Consider the following 16,873-nt stretch of genomic DNA (forward strand, 5'->3'; position numbering starts at 1 on the left):
TCTCGCATGCCCATGGCATTGGCACTGCCATTGGGCGCTTTCTAGTCTCGGAGATGACAGGCTTCTAAGCGAAACCCCCATTCGTCAGTCACTGACGTTACGTCTCCGTTCCCTCCTCAGGGAACGAGGGTTACATACGTAACCGAGACGTTCTTCTATTTACAGTTCCTATCTGAATGAATTGGCAGTATTAACGCTACTCCAGGGATTTTGTTGGTGAGGGTTGGGGGATTGTGATTTATTTTGGAAAAATCAAAGATTTCGATTCACAAGCTTGCGATTTAAATTCGATTACGATTTTGATTCAGTTTGATTTAATATTGATTAATTGGGGTATGTATCAGGTACAGTGCATGGGACATTTATCTCACTAATGCTGTAAACTGTGCATGGAACCCCAGTTGGTACATTGCTATGATATTAAAGCTACTTACATTTAAATTGAACATAAGGACGTTTTTATAATAATATAATTATATTAATAACACCTTTTTAATTACATAATTATGTGTCTACTCGTATTTTAAAATATAAACATTTAAATAGGGGTTGTCATACAAATAGGATGGATTTATTAAATGTTGACATTAAATGTTAAAGGACAGGTTAAGTAAAATACAATGAATATGCAATACAGTGTATATATATATCTCTAGAGTTCATCTCATTTTACTTGTTAACTATCAAGTTTATGGTCATTGAATGGCTTTTGAGGTCATTTGAGGTAAAGATAACATTCATTCATCACCTGAAAACAGCATATAAGAAACGATACAGATTCATCAAAATTTAGAGATCAATATTTTTAACCCAGTCCTAGTTTTTAGTACCCTGCATTTTTGCTTCAGTCATTGTTGCACCGATATCACTTATTGATTTATTTATGTAAACTTTTTTACAACCCCCACCAAAGCCGTGCAGAATGCCAGTTTGAGAAATGTATTTGTATTATACCATGCATGTAATCCTCAAAGTTTGCCTGTCATTGTGTGCTTCCTCCAGACCCTGCAAACATAGAAGGAAATGCTGAATCTGCACATGTGATAGATCTTCGGCCCTGGATGGATTATGAGTTCCAGGTCATTGCTAGCAACATCCTGGGAAGTGGAGAACCAAGCATGCCCTCCCAGCCTGTCCGAACCAAACAAGCAGGTCAGAACCATTAAAAATTTGTTAGTGTTGATCAAAAATGTAACTGAATTGGAACCAAAGTGACATACAATATTAGTGTGGTTTAACATAGAAATATGTTTGGTAGATAGTATGGTATTTTTTCCACTATATAAGTGGGTTATTATTTTGTCTTGCAGCACCAACTGTGGCCCCCAGTGGACTTGGTGGAGGTGGAGGAAACCGTAATGAACTTATCATTACATGGACTGTAAGTGCCACGGACTGCTGCTCCAATGGCATATAAGATATGATTTATACCTTAATTTGTATATAGTATTGTTAACAGATGGTCGATCAACGTGTCTTTATAACTTAACCCTCGCCTTCTGTTAAATGATTTCTTCTGGTATGAATTACAGCCCATGGTCAGGGAGTATCAGAATGGAGATGGCTTTGGTTATATCCTGGCGTTCAGAAAACAAGGCATTCCAACATGGACGGTGGTGAGGGTGCCACATGTGGAGTCATCACGATATGTTTACAGCAACGAGAGTCTGTCAGCCTACTGCCCTTTTGAGGTCAGAATCAAGGCCTACAACAAGAAAGGAGAAGGTCCCTTCAGCCAGATTGCTGTGGTACACACTGCGGAAGAGGGTGAGAAATATTGCAAAGGATGATATTTTGTGCAATTTTCATTATATTCACATATTCATTATATATGATTAGACATTTCCTAACCACTAGAGGGCAGACAATGGAGAAGCGTCTCATAGAAACGTCTAAAAATGTCATATCCTGAGACCCAGCAATGGAGTTTTTTGGGGAAAATATCACACAGTGTAGCTTTTAAGCTACACTGTGTGATATTTTCTCCCATCTAGCGGTGTAAAGGTATATGACCATCCAGTGAATAATAGTTTCTGTTCCCCTCAATTCTGATTTCGTTTTAACTCCTATGGTGGCCAATTTAGTCCAAGATTAACATGGCAATCCCCCCTACACATTCGACACGGTGCCATCGAGAGTTAAAACGCGAAAGGCGAAGCTTGAATTTACGGGTATGTCCCTCTTTGGCTAATGTACTTTCAAGATGGAGGGGCAACTTGGCGACCAGCATTCGAACTCCTCACCCGTATGTATTTTCAATGGCATATTATAAACTTACGAGATTACTTTATTACTTGAAAGAAGTAAATATACATTAATGAGCACATATATTTTTGAAAGAACTAAGTGTTTTTAGCTAAGAATAAACTAAAAAAGTTACACAGTGTAGCTTTAAGGGAGACATAATAAGTGAATATGGAAGAAATTATATAACAATATTTCCATGAAATATGAGATATTATGCAATTGTTGCAAAGTAAAACTCTCTCATTTTCATAGCTACTTCTTTTTTCATTACATGTTGTCCAAGGAATACATTAATATGCTAATTAGAGACAGTGAATAAATATTGTGTATATAATGGGAAAACCCATTTTGACCATGTTTGCACACATATTGTGTAAAGTAAAATAGTATATCAAATCATTCTCTAATATCTTTCACACCATAGTTAAGGATCTCTGTACAAATCTTTGTGCATAGTTTGGTTTAGGTGGAAGTTTCCTGGCGCTGTCGACTTCCTGAAAACCTTGATTTACTCCTGTTAAATGCAGGCACTAGTATGCATACAAAATGCAAAATAAAAACATTTTCTAAACATTTTTTTCCAACATTATTCTTATATCTGTTTAAACAATAGCCTGGAATCGAAAAATATTCAATATAAAATTGTAATATTAAAAAAAAGTTTAATAGAGTCTTGCTTTTAGTTTCGTATTAATTTAGTTTTTTTTTCACCATTTGTTTCTTATACGCCAAACAATGTAATGATGTAAAAAAAAACATCCTCCCAAACACAACCACTCACATTTACACATGCATGTTTAGTGTTCAGCGACCGAGGTAGTAAAAGTTAGCAACAGAAGAATTGATAATTAATTTGAAATTTGAAAATACACCAAATTGTTCTGTATATCCTTCCAAAGTTTATTTCCCTCATCATCATTCGTGTAACCATTTGTGCTGCACATTTAAGCTTAAATTATTTTATACATGTGTCACAGTGTAATGCTCGCTTTGAAAAGAGGCTGTTAATGAATGAAAACACAGTGCAAATTATGATATCACTTTAATGCCTCATAACTGAGTCAGCTTTATGTTTCCTGGTCTTCCTTAGAACCTACCGTGTCCCCACGAAGGATTAACGCCACTGCTCTGACAGCTTTTGAGATTCAGGTGTCCTGGGACCCCATTCAACATCTGAACATTAATGGAGTTCTTCGGGGTTATGAGGTGAGTACAGACCAATTCATATTAAAACATAACTTGGATTGATAAACCTAAATAGCCTGACAGAGTTCATGGATGTTTTGGTGACGACTGTGTATCATTGTTGGCCACCTGAGGTGACACGTTAGGATATGTGAACTTTGCCCGCTGAGCGAGGGACTTATAGAGATGCTGTTATCTCATTAGTTCCTTTTTATGAACAGCATGTCTCAATCAGATTAAGGAAAATTAGACACATTATTTAGATAAGATGTCTCCTTTTAGATAAAACTGTGCTTTGAAATGTACTGGTATCAAAGGGTATTTTTGCAGCTCATGTTTAATTGAATAGGCCTTTACATGACATTCATTGTCATAATTTTGCATCATTTAGGAGCAAAATATGATCCTGTTATTTGTTATATTTGTGTACAGAGTTCACATTCTTTTTTTCAGTATGAACAAGCTTGTGACAGTTAAGATACCCTCTTGCTCCGGTTCCAGATTCGGTACTGGCGGCAACATGAACGAGAGGCAGCTGCAGACCGGGTGAGGACTGCAGGGCTGGAGAGCATGGCACGAGTCACGGGTCTGAGGCCTAACACTCTTTATCACGTCACCGTATTGGCCTACAACAGTGCAGGCACTGGTCCACCTTCCCCAAGAACCACTGTCATCACCAAGAAACCTCGTAAGACCTCATTTCTGGCTCAGGGAGCATTGGTAGCCTGGCTAAAATGGGATTTACTTGAGTAGAACATGATTCTGGAGACTTCTGGAACAATTTTCCTAACAATCTTCACCCAAATGCTACCTAGCCAGCATATGAATGAAGTTCAGCTTTGAAATGGGATTGAAAGAATGTCAGTTGGTGTTTTAAAGCTACACTGTGTGATATTTTCCCCCATCTAGCGGTGTAAAGGTATATGACATCCAGTGAATATTATTTTCTGTTCCTCTCAATTCTGATTTCGTTTTAACTCCTCCGGTGGCCGATTTAGTCCAAGACTAACACGGCAATCCCCCTCTTTACATTCGACACGGTGCCATTGAGTGTTAAAATACGAAAGGCGAAGCTTGAATTTATGGGTATGTCCCTCTTTGGCTAATGTACTTTCAAGATGGAGGACCAACATGGCGACCGGCATTCGAACCCCTCACCCGTATGTATTTTCAATGGCATATTATAAACTAATGAGAATACTTTATTAGTTGAAAGAAGTAAATATACATTAATGAGCACATATATTTTTGAAAGAACTAAGTGTTTTTAGCTAAGAATAAACAAAAAAATTTACACAGTGTAGCTTTAACAAAGAATGTTGAAGCAACGTTAAAAGAATGTTTAAACGGGTGGTTCCATGTTTTTTTTCTAGGCTTGGTTGTGTTAATGGGGTACAGTACAGCATGTCTTAATACTTTTTTTTTTCTTCTTATATTTTACCTTTATTCCACACCTCTGTCTCCACTGTTCTTTGAACAGCTCGTTTGCTTCCCATCCCTCCGAAAAACGCAATGGTCTTAGATTGGTTAGATGGCCAAATGTAGTTTCATGTATTTTGATTGGCTGAAGTGCCAAGCACAGGTTGTCCGGAAACATCACGCCCAAACAGTGTTTGTAATAATAGCAAGGGTTAATGATGTCACCAACCCGGGAAGAAGCTTGTTGTAGTCAAACCAGCCGTTTTTGTAGCCATAACTTTAAAAGACAATATCTCCGTTTGCATTGAACTTTCAGCTCTGTAACTTTGCAGATACTGTTTATGCTCAATCAGCAACATTACACACTAACTCAAGTTAAAAAAGTGAAATCGCATGCAATCACCCCTTTAATGCTAAATGTTGTAAATAGGTTAACGAAATACTTGAAATTAAGGATATGTACAGACAAAGACATTGAATGAATGTCACGATGATGTCAAATGATATCATCATTAAATTGCTTATGAATAAAATGTCAACTAGTACCCTTTAAATCAGAAGGCAGTGGTTGATAAGAATGCTCTTCCAGGGACAACAAAGGCTGATTCATGTCCAACTTGCATAAGCTAATATCTTAATGATAGAACAGTTGAGAGAAGTAAATTATGTTGTTACATCACTTCACGTTGTTGTGATAATTTTTTTATCTGTAAATTGTCATCTTTGCAGTTGACTCAAAATTGCCTCTATTCATTTTCATCCTCCTCCATAGAGAAAAGAGTCACTTGATCTGTTCAAGCAGGTTGACCTAATTCTGTAGATTGCTGTCACTATCATAGAAATGTAATAAGTTTGCCACTAAAAAGGGATAACTAGAACCATCTGTCAGTTCCGTAACAGTTCAAATGCCACCAACAGTTCTACATCCATGTACTTCACAACTTGACATTTGCAATGCTTGACAATGTATTTGTCACTGAGAACTGTGTGAAAGCCAGTGAGCTTTGTGGACTTATTTTTGCTCGTATCTTTATTCCTAGCCCCCAACCGTCCTCCAGGTAACGTCTCATGGAAGGTTGCCGGTTCTTCAGTTACTGTGAGGTGGGATCATGTTAAATCCATGGACAATGAGTCTGCTGTTCTGGGTTACAAAGTGAGTGACACACGGTGCCACCGGACACTACAGCTATCTGTTTGTTGCATACATGTTTGTCTGCATCTTTATGTCATCAGAATATCTGAGATTCAGTCATTTCAATTAAATGCAGGATATCATATATCATTTCATACCTCTGAGGTAATTTGATAAATGTTGGTATAATGTCACGTGAGAAGAGAACATGTGTCAACTCTAATGGAAAACCAGACCACCACAGTGAATGGACATTGAATGAAACCAGTTGTGTATATCTCATATCTGATCTGCTTTGGATTAAGGTCATCTTGTCATCTTATCTTGTCAAGATAACTTACACAGATTCCCAGAAACTGATTAGATATATACCTTAATAGTCACTTTGGATACAAGCGTCTGCCAAGTATATACATATTTTGGTTAATTGTAAGTTAAAATGTCCAAAAAAGACCTTTTTATGCTTACTTTATGATGTTTTCTAAACAAGGTTCGGGAGGAACACACATTGAAATTGCATAGCCGACTCACCTACACCGTAAAAAAAAAAAAAATCAGGTCTCCAATTGAATTTTTTTTAGTGACTGATCACATCTAAATTTTTCAGTTGGCCAAATGTAATTTCTGTGAATTGATGCAAATATAATCTGATTATTTATAAGTGTGAACTTGTTAAGAAGTTTGGGAAACTCCATTAGGATATAGTTCATCCAAGTAACTTCTATCAGAAAATCACCTGTAAATATATCTTTGCTCTTCATTTGTAGATATATATCCTGTTATGACTCTTAATATCTGAGGTAGATGTGTTTTTGGTGAAGAAACTCATGGTCTCATGTTAAACTTTGAAAGTCAGAAATGAGAGCCAGTTAAATATGTAAAACATATTTTTTTAGTGATTTCAGTTCCATACAGAATGTATGTAAGCACACATGCAAAATATATAAGGATATTTATATACATTTATATTAATGTAAATGCTTCATAAATGCACACATTCGTTTTGTAGTATAAATAGTGTGAGTAGTGTTCACACTGAAAATTCCAAATAGAAAAAAAGTGTGCTTTAAATACCTGGATGATGCGCTTAAAGCGTTACTTCAGTGATTTAGCATTAGGCTTTGTATTTAAACTGGGTCATTAATGTAGTAGAAATGTGAAATTATTTTAGAATTTGGTGCCTTCTAGACAACAATTGCCAGAATGCACTTGCTTCGCTGCCCTGCGAGGCCACTCCCAAAGGCTGGATCACTTTCCCACCGCGTTCATTTTCATAAAATCAGTTCAGTTAAAGAACAGACACTACAATTAAAAACTGAACGTGTCTGTTCAATAACGTGTTAGTGAGGCGAACGAGTTTCACGGCAAAAACACAGCAGGACTCAGGTTACATTCATCACAGGAGGTAATCGCGGGCGCGGCATACATTCACGGCGCGTGTTCAGTCTGGCACGTGTTCAGTTCATGCCTTCGGAATCTTAACTTTCATAGAAATTGATTTAAAAAGTTGAAACACTCACTTTGCTCCACCGCTCCGTTTACATTAATGCCCGCAGTCGAGCCGAGAGCTGTCTCGTGCGATCTCACCCCCCACTGATGGGTTAAAAACATGCAGAAATAGCTCCCTCTACTGCTTGTAGTCTTTAGCCTTTGGACAAAAAATCCTCTGATGATGCAAAATGATGATATTTACGTCACTGTAGGATTTTTTACAAAAATAAAATACATAAATCTCCCCAAATACATAAATCTCTCTGTCACAGCTTTAATTCCATAGCAAAGGGGGAGGGGCTATCAGACAAAATAATCTTATAAAATCCATACTCTACATGCTTGAGTTCATAGTGTATAAGAGCATACTGTGCAGTGCATCATTTGGGACGCAACTATACAGTACACTGTTATACATATATATTATATTAACTGCTTGCATCGTCGCAAAATGTAAACTATATTTTTGACCAGCTCAAGGCATGGAGATGTTACAGACATGATTTTCTGTAAAGCTGCTTTGAAACGATGAATATTCTGTACAAAATAAATTTGACTTGACTTTACATATTACACTGCTGTCTTGAGAATTTAATTCAATTGACATTATATTATTTGGTGTAGGTCCTTTACAAGCATGAAGGCCAGTCTGCCTTGAGGATACTGGAGAAAAGCAAGACCTCCATCAATCTGCCATTACCCAAGGACAATGGTTATGTGGTTTTGGAGATCCGCTCTTGGGGTGATGGAGGAGATGGAGCAGCCTTTGAGACCATAGTGTCTCGAGACTCAGGTATGTGGTACAAAGAGTAGTTAGGAGTATTGTTGTTAGTAAAGGAACTCATGAAGTAGTGTTTAAACACTAAATATGTTTCTGAAAGTCAGTGTGTTTGATCCACAGGCACTGGAATGATGGTCCAGCACAGCGCTGGAACTTCAGGAGCCCTCAGCACATCTGTTCTGGTGGTCTCTGCACTCGTTCTCATTGGCTGGTCAGGACTGTGATGTTAGCCAACGCTGAGGCATTTCTTATTAATATCACAGAGAATGAAGCAGGTTTTTCTCAGAAGGGACAGGGATATGGGTGGTTGGGGGGGGGGGGTGCAAAGTTTTGGAAATGTGAGAGGTGGAAGATTCTTTTGTATAAAAAGGCTTTTTTACAAGGATGACTGGTCATTGTGGAATACAAAGAGAGTTGTTGCGGGAGACTTTTTGATTGTGTTCTCATTTTAGACGCTTGCCTTATGGAAACTCAAACTTGACTGGTGGTCATGTCAGCATTTGGTTGTAGTTTCTAAAGTTCAACAACAGCTCTGACTTATAGGTGTAAATACACATAGATGTATTGGTGACATTCCATACTGGATAAAACAAAACCTTTTTTAATACTTTGTTGCTACTTCATAGCAGCATGTGGACTGCAAAATGAGTGTTTAACTTTTTTATTTATTCTTTTAATGTTTTGTGACTATGTAATTGGAAGCAAGAGTGGATCATGATTTTTATTAACAGTCTTTTGTATCTGTGTTGAATGATTGTAGCATTCTGCCTTTCCCTCAGTGTTCTAGTTTTTAAAGATGAAAGGTTTCATGAACGCAGCGGTACAAGAGAAGCTGTGTAGTTGTTAAAGTGGGCTTGGCTTGCCACAGTTATCACTCTGTTATCTCATTCATTATTTGATTTTTTTCAAGGCTTACATAAAAATGACGTCCATAGGCTGTTACTTACTTTCAACATTACAAAACATTGATCAATACTGAAGATAACATTCATGGACAAACAAGTTAACTTTTATCCTATATCATAATTTATTATAAGGTTTTGCTTTCTTCCCAGGACTGAACCATAGTCCTATAAGGCCCAATTTTGAAGGCTGACACTAATGGTGGAATCCTTTTCATACTTTAAGGAAAAGGTTCCATTTGGCTTAAAGTATTACAACACGTGGCTATTCCTAGTGAGGGTTTATGGGGGTCTCAGGTCTGTTTAGAGTATTTTTTTAATTTTTATTATTATTATTAAGATTAATCTAAAAAACTCTTCAATACTGTGGCATGAGCTAATAAAGTACAAACTGAAATGCACTTTCAGTGTAGCAGGTCAAATCTGTCAGTATTTAAAATCATTCCATGTGCATAATTCTACAGTTCTTATTGCATCTTGTTGCATCTTATTTCAGTCTGACACTCAGATCATTTCTTACCAGAAATCAAGGGAAAGAAAATCAAGGTAAAATGTCTGATTTGTGTATGAATATAATTCTTTATTTTCTCTCCCCTGCATTGCTTTTTATTAGTGCCTGTTTCCCTTGTAATTATATATTTTCTATTTAATATATTTAATTTTCTATTTAACACACTGTTTTCATTAAGTTGTTTCTGTAAATATCGCTGTTTTCTGTGTCTGAGGATTGCTTGATAGTTTGAGCTCCTAATTTTATTTTTTACAGCTTCTCTAACGCCTTTATGATTATATCCAGTAATTTCATATTATGTCCATGGAATTTTAACTGTATATTAGGATTCATGGATCACTCAGTGGAATTTGAAACACTTTTAGCCAAAAGCTGTGACACATAACAGCATCATCGGTAGCTCTTTAGTGGTTCTAGTCCCAAACCCTAGTAGCAGTCGAGTATATGTTACACTTTCTGAATGTAGAAGCACTCAAAAGTCATTAGGACTATGAAACCAAAACTAGTGTCCTCTTGTACTTGCATCTGTTTTGTACTTCTCTTTCAAGTTATTTTGAACAATTTGAACAAGTGTACAATTTCACGACTTTCTTTTCTCTCTTCATTTCCTAATTTCTGAAGTCATTGCTGTGTTTCACATTGTGTAGTTTGCCCTCTTGTGTTGAAACAGGGCTCAAAAACTCAACAAACAATTTCTGAAATAGCTGTATGTGCGCTTACATGAGTCGAATATCACGCTAGTAGTTTCACTCTGAAGGTCACTCAGGTTGTGATTGTCAAATTGTCTCTTTGAACTACCATGTACCCCAGTTGTTGTAAAGGTTGAGCCTGTCCACTGTGGACTGAATGTGAATAATGCAGCACTTGTAAATATTCTTCAATAAAAAAACATTTTGACTGTATTTGAGTTTCAGTTTTTCGTGATTGGCGTAGTGCACACATTTATTTGACTAAGATACACCATGTGTATAGCATAGGGTCATATGAAACACATTAAGCATGAAATATGAATAAAAACCGCCATGTATACTACACCGCTCATGAGCTACTGCTCATGAGCTGCTGTACCTCAAGATGCTCAAGAAGCTAATGCTGGTTCTAATGGAAAGGTATCAGAATACACTGTGCATTGCAGTTTGTTGCGTATTTGGGCAATGTTCTGCTGGGAAACCTTGGGTCCGGCCATCCATGTGGATGTTATTTTATTTTACTTACCATCTACCTAAGCGTTGTTGTAGACCATGTACACCAAACGGTGTTCCCTGGTGGCTGTGGCCTCTTTCAGCAGGATTATGTGTCCTGTCACAAAGGATAATGTGAATCTGTTCACATTTGAATATCTTTAGGCAATGTTACTGTAATAATTACATTTTACGATACTATTTATGTCTATTAGCCCATAATAACCTCAAAGATAATACCTTACCTAACACCTTACCGTAGCGTTATATGACTCGTTATTAATCTTCCAATACTGATGAAGTTAGCAGTTATCACCTGTACTTTGGAACTATTAATAATGTATAAGTATAGATGATCATGAACAGGTTTTCACCAAACTGCCCATTCTCAGTGCAGCTAACACAGGTAACAGCTGACGAAGCTTTCCGATGTTTTATTCTTTTCTTTATAAATGATATTTATATGCACACTTATTTTCATGACTATGGCAAAATTTGGCATGCTAGTGAATTTGCGAATGCAATCTGATGCATCATTTCTTGTGTTTTACAGCTCTGTTTCTGAAGAATACAGGTTTGGATCAAGACCAAAATGACTAAATTAACTCTTTTAGCAGGTATGTTCCATATCAAAGATATGTTTTACTGTAAGTATGTTAGTTTATTTTTTTATGCATCATCATGTTGTCTTTTGCATAGGACTGGGCGTCTTGCTTACCGTACAGATTGGTAAGAACCTTTAATCATTTCATATTTTACCAATAAAATTAATGCATAAGCATTCATAATAAATATTTCTGGATGATGAGTACATACAAAATATGTTAATAATATAATAATTTCTTATAGCGGCCTCTACAAAGCTGGTATGCTACATGACCAACTGGTCCCAGTACAGACCTGGTAATGGGAAGTTCTTGCCAGACAACATTGATCCGTTCCTTTGCACTCATGTGGTCTATGCTCTGGCAAGCATCAGCTACAGAAATGAAATCACGACCGTCGAATGGAATGATGACGTGCTGTACAAGTCACTGAATGACCTGAAAAAAGTGTAAGCAATTTACAATATACACAATGCATTATAAACCATAATTGCACAAAATTCATACTGTTTTGTGATACATTTTTGAGACTTTTTTCATGTTTTTAATAGAAATCCTGCACTGAAAACCATGCTGTCTGTTGGAGGACTGGTCAATGGCGTCAGTCCGTAAGTGGAACACAATATACATCTGTGCAAGTCATAAATATGATGATAATACTATAACATGAAGTAAAATTATACATAACATTTTTAATACATTTTTTAGTTCAATCAAATAAATCCCCTGCTGCTAACCCAACACAAGACATTAAACAAGAGTTCCTGAAACATATAGTACATGTACTGAATGTCTCTTTTTGCACTTCAGATACATTGGAATGGTGTCCACTCCAGAAACCCGCAAGACTTTCATCCGTTCTGCATTGTTGTTCCTGCGTCTCCATGAGTTTGATGGTATGGACATTGACTGGCAGTACCCTGGTCACAATGGGAGCCCACCAGATGACAAGCAGAGGTTTACTACATTCATCAAGGTGAGAAGACTAGAATGATCAATATGATGATAAAGCATATGACTTTAGGTCTGACCATGTTTCTGTTGTGTGAAAATTCTCAGGAACTGAGAGAAGCTGTTGAACAGGAGGCCTTAGACACAAAGAAAACACCTCTGGTGCTCTCATGCAAAGTGTCCGGCATTAAGTCCACTATTGAAAAAGCTTACGAAGTTGCTGAAATTTCAAGGTAAGTTGTGTAGTTTCATCGAGCTACAATAACGTGTATCTGTGAAATGTTTTTTACGTACTCCTTCTTTCTGTGTCATTATAGCCTGTTGGATTTCTTGACCATCATGTCTTACGACTACCACGGCCACTGGGACCCCATGACAGGGCACAACAGTCCCCTTTTCCGCAGCTCCATTGACAGCGCAAATGTCATCCACCACAATATCGTAAGCTCAAAACCCATACAATTTGAAATCTATCAATCCATCGAATGTAATCTGAGATGTCTGAGCACATTCCTTTCTCTCTTAATTAGAACTCCTCTCTGGCTTTCTGGCTCGGCAGTGGAGCCCACGCTGACAGGCTGCTTCTTGGCTTTCCTACATACGGACGCACATTTTTGCTCTCCACCTCACAAACAGGTCTCGGGGCACCAGCCAAAGGCCCCGCTGATGCCGGCCCCTACACACGTGAAGCAGGCTTCTGGTCCTATTATGAGGTTTCAAAACACTACTTTTAACTTTGATCTGTTCTCAACTGGGTTTGCTTCAGAAAACAAGAAGTTGCACTTCAGTTGCGATAGTAGATATTCACTTAAAAAATTATTATATATTTTTTAAAGTGAATATCTACTATCAAGGTCAAATGGTTATTATACAACAGTTAGTTCTGGCACTTTAGTGACTCTCTTTTTGTATGTTGCATTGACATGCCAGAAGGTGGAAACAAGTGACCATTCCAAATAGTTTGAAATAATGATTCAATGACTCACTTTTAAGAGCGAGTCATTGAACCATTCATTCGAAGAATTTGTTTAAAATCTCTGATTCATTCTGGAACAAACTGATTGGCTGCGTCCGGAATTGCATACCTGCATACTAGGCACTTATTTTGAATAAGTAATTACTTCCCGACCGATAAAAGTATGTTCTATATAGTATCAATGTGTGTAATATAAATGTAATCTGGACATACAACATTCTCCATGTTGTCAATATAAAATGACCTACCAGCGTCAGTCACTGTTCACAAATCCTCTTTCGTAGCCACATGGGATAGTAAAGTGTCCATCATATGCACATTTCAGAATCTGAAATCAGAATCAGAAAGACATTTTAAATACTTTTTGCCTACAATATAGTAGTGAAGTATGCGATTTCAGATGAATAATTGTCTTTATGAGTAAGTCATTGAATCATTCTCACAATCAATTAGTTCAAAAACATTGATTCTTTCACGAATGCATTACGTTGTTACTCAGCGACTGTGCTGTTGTTTTGTAAACCATTTTCACTGATGTAACATAAATAGGAAAACGAACTGCCAATATTAGGTAGGGTTTATTTTTTAAATGTTCTAAATGTAAATGTGTAAATATGTAATGCTCTTGATTGCTTGATTTACCACTCAAAACACACAGTGGTTGACATGATCTATGTAAACTTTGGAAGACGAACTTTAATGAGTTTTGTTTGGTTGACAGATTTGCCCCATGGAATCAAGTATTACTATTGAATGGATCAATGAGCAGATGGTGCCCTATGCAGTTCAAGGAAAAGCTTGGGTTGGATTTGATAACCAAGAAAGCTTTACTGCTAAGGTAAATCAGCTGCTGTTTTCCAGAATTTAAGGTGATTAAAATGTTTGACAAACTTCTGAAGAACTTTTCCTAATATTTGCTTTAACAGGTAGAGTATCTTAACTCCTTAAACTTGGGCGGAGCTTCAGTGTGGACCTTGGATTTGGACGATTTTTCTGGCCGTTTCTGTAACAGCGGAACTTACCCTCTTGTCAACCATTTGCGCAACTCACTTGGTAAAAACTTTAGACCATAAAGTCCACAACATTTCTTCGGCCTTGTGTTATACGTTTCAATGTAATGCTTATACTCTTTTCAAAGGTTTCCCACCCAAGCCCACCACTACGCCACGTCCCACTACGACCGCTGACCCCACCGCCTCTTTCTGTGTTGGTAAACCTGATGGCCTGTACCCCAACCCTGCTGACCAGACCACTTACTTCCACTGTTTCCGTGGAAACACGTACCTGCAGCAATGCCAGCCTGGTCTGGTCTTTATTGACGATTGCAAATGCTGCGACTGGCCTTGAGCTCAAGTTCAGATCTGCTCTTCCTGTTCAATACAGCTGTTCAAGTCTCCTATTGTTGTGATATACCTCTTTGTCCAACTATCCAGTGCTCATCATTTAAAAAAAAAAAAGTATGCATAGCCATTTAGAGTTGTTATGGTCATATTTTCCAGTTCAGTACAGTTTAGTCTCTTGTTGTGCAGCAAAACAATGTACTCTTTTTGCTTTCTCTCTCAATAAAAATATTTATAGCAATCTGACTTATTAACTTTTCCTTAAATTGATTATCTGAAAAAGTACTGCTTTATCAGTTTGTGTATTGCATTACATACTTTCCATATGAATCCAAAGGAATATAATGTACAGTAAACTGTGCATGTTCTCAGAGTTGCTGTCCCACTGTGCCCTCTGGCATAATTCTGTTTACCAAAGTAACTTGAAGAGTACAGTTAAATTAGCCTGCCACATCATAAAGACTGACTGTTCTGATAATGTTACACACGCATAAGGGCCTAGATCATTTTATTCTTATATTACAGTTGAGCTAATAAACTGCCAACAGATATCTGGGGCACTTGATTTGGCACAAGATTAGATTTTTAATACTAAACTGTGGTGTACACACTTTTTTGTGTATCTGACATGACAGTAAATCCTCATTTGATCATTATTTCAGTGTCAAAATAAATTGTTTAATAAAGAAAATGAATTTCATGGTATGCGTTTAAAGTTGTCAGTACATTTAGGCTAGTATTGCTTAGTGAAATAAATGTGTAATTAATAATTTAACCATGATAATTCTTTATAATAAGGTCTCATTTGTTAATGCATTAACTAATGTAAAATAACAACTAGCAATTTATATTTTTATCAGATTAATTAACTTTTTTTTTAACGTTAGCTATGTTTTTTCCTGTTCATGTTAGTTCACAGTGCATTAAGTAATGATACTATTTTTGATCTTAAAAAATGTAGTAGTAAATGTTGAGAATAACATAAACCAAGATTAATAATTGCACGTGAATTAATGTGGTATATGTTAACAAAATGAAACCTTTAAATTATACTATCGTCCAAAAGTTTAGGGTCTGTATATGTTATATGTTTATATTCTCTTATGCTCACCAAAGTTGCATTTTTTAAAATAAAAATTACAGTAAAACAGTAATATTGTGAAATACCATTACTATTTAAAATACATGTTTCCTATTTTAATATATATTATAAAGTGTTATTTATTTTTGGGATGGCAAAGCTGAATTTTCAGCAGCCATTGCTCCAGTCTTTAGTGTCACATGATATTTCAGAAATCATTATTGATTGACGAAAATGTTTTGCTCCTTCACTAAATTTTTTTATAGATACAGGAACTTTTACATTTTTTAACTTTTGATCTATTTAATGCATCCATGCTATATAAAAGTATTAATTATTTTTAATAAAATACACTTTTGACTGTATGTACTGTATATGTGAGATTTCCAAGTATAAAGTGTAAATCCTAAATACATTTTTTTTAAAGTAACCTTATTTGTGCCATAAAAGTGTCATCATTTTTTGTTTTGCAGCATATTTTCGATCTTCAATAATGTTCTTTTCTTTCATCTTTTCACACTGATAACATCACTTGACAAAGTAGTCCAGTGATAAGATTTGAGTAATACAACACTGATGTTCTCTTTCAACATCTCCAGGGCTTATTATAAACACTATACAGTGTTTTTATATAGTTTTAATTTGATGAAATTATTCTATGCCGTTAATGCACAAAAAAATTAGGACAAATCTGACACTGCCAAAGTGTAACGATAAGCAGAATTCATGCCTGTTGTTTGGTTTTGGTTTCCAAAACAATTGGGGAATATTATAACAATTCTGGAGCGATAAGCTTGAAAGCACCAACAGTTTATTATGTGGATCTGATTGCACGGTAATCTTATATAAGAAAAAGATAAATTTCTTATATAAGCCTCTGTGGATAATATTGACCTCATAAAAGTTTGATCTGCTGCAATCCACATGGAAACCTTTCATTTAGATACCAAATACCACATACTACAGCTAGTATTACACTGTAAAAAATATTTAAAAAATAAGTTACCTGGTTGCCTTAAAATTTTAAATTAATTAAAATTAAAATTTTGAGTTAATACAATGAACATGTTT

General features: G+C 36.3%; 2 protein-coding genes across 2 annotated transcripts in view; both read left to right on the forward strand.

Annotated features, from left to right (window-relative positions):
- Positions 1-10,570, forward strand: part of cntn2 (contactin 2) — a 46,615-nt gene extending 36,045 nt beyond the window's left edge. The window contains exons 16-23 of the mRNA XM_067431091.1: positions 1,003-1,152; positions 1,311-1,381; positions 1,533-1,767; positions 3,338-3,453; positions 3,934-4,120; positions 5,892-6,004; positions 8,099-8,267; positions 8,376-10,570. Of these exons, the coding sequence (XP_067287192.1) occupies positions 1,003-1,152; positions 1,311-1,381; positions 1,533-1,767; positions 3,338-3,453; positions 3,934-4,120; positions 5,892-6,004; positions 8,099-8,267; positions 8,376-8,479 (1,145 nt within the window). The 3' untranslated portion in view covers positions 8,480-10,570. The remainder of the gene's footprint in view (positions 1-1,002; positions 1,153-1,310; positions 1,382-1,532; positions 1,768-3,337; positions 3,454-3,933; positions 4,121-5,891; positions 6,005-8,098; positions 8,268-8,375) is intronic.
- Positions 10,571-11,478: 908 nt separating this feature from the next.
- Positions 11,479-15,297, forward strand: chia.1 (chitinase, acidic.1). The gene is made up of 10 exons (XM_067431097.1): positions 11,479-11,578; positions 11,699-11,903; positions 12,006-12,062; positions 12,265-12,430; positions 12,514-12,638; positions 12,723-12,846; positions 12,936-13,118; positions 14,103-14,219; positions 14,308-14,434; positions 14,520-15,297. Exons 1-10 carry the CDS (start codon positions 11,503-11,505, stop codon positions 14,726-14,728), a joined length of 1,389 nt encoding a protein of 462 aa, XP_067287198.1. The 5' UTR covers positions 11,479-11,502; the 3' UTR covers positions 14,729-15,297.
- The last annotated feature ends 1,576 nt before the right edge of the window (positions 15,298-16,873 follow it).

This window comes from Pseudorasbora parva, chromosome 22 (genome assembly GCF_024679245.1).
Source record: "Pseudorasbora parva isolate DD20220531a chromosome 22, ASM2467924v1, whole genome shotgun sequence".
NCBI classification, from domain to species: domain Eukaryota; kingdom Metazoa; phylum Chordata; class Actinopteri; order Cypriniformes; family Gobionidae; genus Pseudorasbora; species Pseudorasbora parva.

Coding starts and splice junctions, on each gene's coding strand:
- chia.1 (XM_067431097.1), top strand. CDS start 11,503: ATGTTAGTTTATTTTTTTATGCATCATCATGTTGTCTTTTGCATAGGA. Junction 11,579..11,698: donor CTTGCTTACCGTACAGATTG/GTAAGAACCTTT, acceptor AATTTCTTATAG/CGGCCTCTACAAAGCTGGTA. Junction 11,904..12,005: donor CTGAATGACCTGAAAAAAGT/GTAAGCAATTTA, acceptor TGTTTTTAATAG/AAATCCTGCACTGAAAACCA.